At 33.8% G+C, this 3,644-nt stretch overlaps 1 protein-coding gene across 1 annotated transcript; it reads left to right on the forward strand.

Moving 5' to 3' along the window:
• The first annotated feature begins 1,184 nt into the window (after window positions 1-1,184).
• Window positions 1,185-3,246, forward strand: LOC149182114 (serpin-ZXA-like). The gene is made up of 2 exons (XM_089418476.1): window positions 1,185-1,934; window positions 2,223-3,246. The coding sequence occupies exons 1-2, from the start codon at window positions 1,392-1,394 to the stop codon at window positions 3,000-3,002; spliced, it is 1,323 nt and encodes a 440-aa protein (XP_089274602.1). The 5' UTR covers window positions 1,185-1,391; the 3' UTR covers window positions 3,003-3,246.
• Window positions 3,247-3,644: the final 398 nt, after the last annotated feature.

Below are 3,644 nucleotides of genomic sequence, written 5' to 3' on the forward strand. Positions count from 1 at the left end.
TATATACCAAGCACATAGAGAAATCAAAACTCTTTAGGTACAAACCTTTCCTCAAATTTTGCAGTAAAAAAGAGTTATGCACATGAGAGATTTGATTTGACACTTCTAGATTTGGACTTAAGATGGATCTATATAGTTATACTCAACTCATGATATTATAAATAAATGAGCTATTTTCCACCAAACCTTTTAAATATATTCAATACTTACTTTAATTATTCAAACAAAAATTATATAAGTAATAACAAATTGGTCTAGGCACAAATTTCCCTTTAACACCATCTCCTATGGAATAACACCAATATAATCATCCCTCTTTTCTTGTAACCTATGATTTATTTTATTAACAATTTCAATACACCGTATGCATTGTTGGACCCTTGACCATATTGATTAGTACAAGCTCTTTGGCCAAAAACATATTGATTCACAAACCCATTTAACATGTATACAATTACGATTAACAGAAGTTAAAATTACCGCGTAACAACTCTTATTATGAGTATATTAATATGATGTTGATATTATTAATTATCATTTAAGACATGTTAAATATATCTCAAAATATCATTTTTATATTAAAATATTGAGAAAATAAAAATACCAAATTCATTGTAATTTTAATGAGTCATAACCCTTAAATGCAATTAAGATATATTATAAAACTCATTAAACTGCATCTTGATTAAGTTACATTAAAAAGATTTGTGCCCATTTTTAACTTCATTTATACCACACAATGTTAATGAGTCATAACCCTTAAAAAGTAATTAGGATACATTGGAAAACTCATTAAGCTTATCTTAATATTAAATTAAATTACATTAAAAGGAATTGTGCTTATATTTAACTATGTTTTTCTGAAAATTTTGGTTTATAAGTGATTTTGACTAATAATAAACAAATAAATTAATGGTTTAACATCGCCAACTAATTAATTATTATAGTACCATGCCATTTATAGATGACAAAAGACTAATAAAATAAAAAATATAGTATCATGCCATTGTCAGATGACAAAAGACTAATAAAATAAAAAATATAGTACCATGCCTCGCAATGACAAAAGACTAATAAAATAAAAAATATATATATTTTTTTATTTGATTGGTTAAGACGGACCGCCTCCCCAAAGTATATAAGCCATTCCCAAGTTGACCCACTCTTAATCGTTAAACATTTAAAACCATATTCTTACTTAAAATACTGAAAGGCGGTAGATAATTATGCGGCTGCATCCTTGTTGGTTTAATTGATCGAACCAGTGGGACTGTGAAATCAACCATGTCACTTGATTATTGATTCCATGACCCTTATGTTTTGGGTTGCACACTTTGGTTCCCGCCTTACAATTCTAGAATTTTGTTTCAGGTATTGTTCTTTGTAGTTTGATGGGAGGAGAAATGGGTAGCCAGGTTTCAATAAATGGTCTTGCTCTATGTTTTTTTATCGCAGGATGTGTCGTTCTCTCTAGTTTGATCGGAGGAGAAATCGATATCCAGGCTTCAATAACTGATCTTTCTCTCTGTAATTCGAGCGGGGGAGAAATGGAGATCCAGACTTCAATTCATGGACAAACAGAATTCGTACTTGAATTCTCGAAACGAGTATTGGAAGAAAGTGTTGGGCAGAATGTTGTTTTCTCTCCATTGAGCATATCTGTGGCAATGAGCTTGGCTGCAGAAGGTTCAAAGGGCCCAACACTAGACCAATTTCGCACTTTTCTAAAGCTGCAGAAGTGTCCCCAATCCGAAGGATTCTTTTCTCAGCTCCTTAATGCGGTTTTGATCGATGGAAGTGCTAATGGAGGGCCTCACTTGTCGTTTGTTAATGGAGTATGGGTGGATAAATCCATGCCGTTGAAGCCCAGTTTTGGGGATATTGTGAAGAAGAAATACAACACTGAAGCTCGAATGGTGGATTTTCTGAATAAGGTATGCGATTATACAATTCTTCGTTCTATTTATTTATGTTTGTGTTTCTATTCCATTTGAACTTTATCCCTATTGCTGAGAATTAAAATGAATTATTGTTCCAGCCATATGTGTAGCTCAGTTTGCCATTGTTCCTTGTTCTTTAAAAACTTGTGCTTCTATCCTTATACTTGTGGAAGGGAAATGTTGCCATTTCTTGTACATTTATCTTTCAAAGCTCATAAAATGTTTGAAAGAAACAAGAAAAAATGCTCTGATTTCTGTTGTCATTTTTTCATCCTTTATCAGTCGAATGAAGTTAGAATGGAAGTGAATAAATGGGTTGCAGATGCAACAAAGGGGCAAATACAAGAACTAATTCCAGCTGATTCTGTGGACAAATCTACCAGGTTGGTCTTGGCAAATGCCTTGTACTTTAAGGGTACATGGCGGACGGGATTTGAATCATCGGCAACAAAGGAAGGTACTTTTCATTTGCTTAATGGTGAAACTGTGCAAGTGCCCATGATGACTACAAAACAGAAACAATTTATTAAGAGAGTTGGTGACTGCCAAATTCTACGTCTTCCCTATCTCCAAGGTCAAGACAAGCGGTCATTTTCCATGTATTTTCTATTGCCTGATAAGAAAAACGGTCTGCCTGATCTTGAGAAAACTATCGATCTTAATTTTTTTGAGAATCATCTATCCAAAGGACGTGAAGTGAAAGTTGGGTCTTTTCAGCTACCTCGCTTCAAGATTTCCTTTGCTCTTGAGGCACCTGAGTTTCTGAAAAAGTTGGGTTTGATCTTGCCTTTTTCTAATGGGGCAGACTTTACTGAAATGGTGGATTCACCTCTGGCCAACTCTCTTTACATTTCAAATGTTTTTCATAATTCATTTGTGGAGGTTAATGAAAAGGACACTGAAGCTGCAGCTGCTACTGCGGCCACAGTTTTATTAAGGAGCTTCCAGATGGATCCTGTTGAGGACTTTACAGCTGACCATCCTTTCATGTTTGTGATCAAGGAAGAGCTAACTGGAGTGATCCTATTTGTTGGACATATATTGAATCCTTTGAATAGTTGAGCTCAAAAGGCATCTCACAAAACTGGAAGTTGTGGAAGCAGGCTATATATACTAACTGATGTATAAACCAAATAGTTATTCCAGTGGTTTGAAAAGAGCATCAATAACGGTTGCCTGGTAGTTTGATTACTATTTTCACCAGCTGCAGAGAACTGTTATTTCTCTAGCTACATCCTATGGCTCTGTATAAGCCTAATTAATAATATCTGTCTTAATTTTTTAAGTACATAAAGATCATTATATATAGTAGTTGTTGAACAAGATAAGATCTCTTTTGTTTTTCAAGACGATACTTGAACTGTTCAATTAAATTTAGATTTTCAGAGAGGAATTTAGTAGTTTTTCTCTCTCTGCCTGTGTGCGCAGGTGCATGCACATAAATATGGAATCACTAAGATTGGTAAAATTTGGCTTTCATATTTTCATGTATATTTCTTCCGAAAGCTCTAGTGCACATAGGTAATTTTGATGTCAGATATGACTCGACTGATATCTCCATTTCTCAATGAAAAATGACAATAGGGCTTTTAGGAGAAATATGAAGAATGATTAATAGTTTTTCATGGAAACACCACTGTAAGAAAACCGTTTTCCTATATATAGGAAACGTCTCTTTCTATGGAATGCTTTTAGACATTTTGT

The sequence above is a fragment of the Pinus tabuliformis genome, chromosome 3_2 (assembly GCF_031772625.1).
Source record: "Pinus tabuliformis cultivar Carrire ecotype Pingquan chromosome 3_2, CPIR1, whole genome shotgun sequence".
NCBI lineage: Eukaryota > Viridiplantae > Streptophyta > Pinopsida > Pinales > Pinaceae > Pinus > Pinus tabuliformis.

What these genes read in the sequence shown, in the direction of transcription:
- LOC149182114 (XM_089418476.1), top strand. Translation starts at nt 1,392, where the DNA reads ATGGGAGGAGAAATGGGTAGCCAGGTTTCAATAAATGGTCTTGCTCTA. An exon ending in TGGTGGATTTTCTGAATAAG is followed by an intron (nt 1,935 to 2,222) that starts GTATGCGATTAT and finishes ATCCTTTATCAG; the next exon opens with TCGAATGAAGTTAGAATGGA.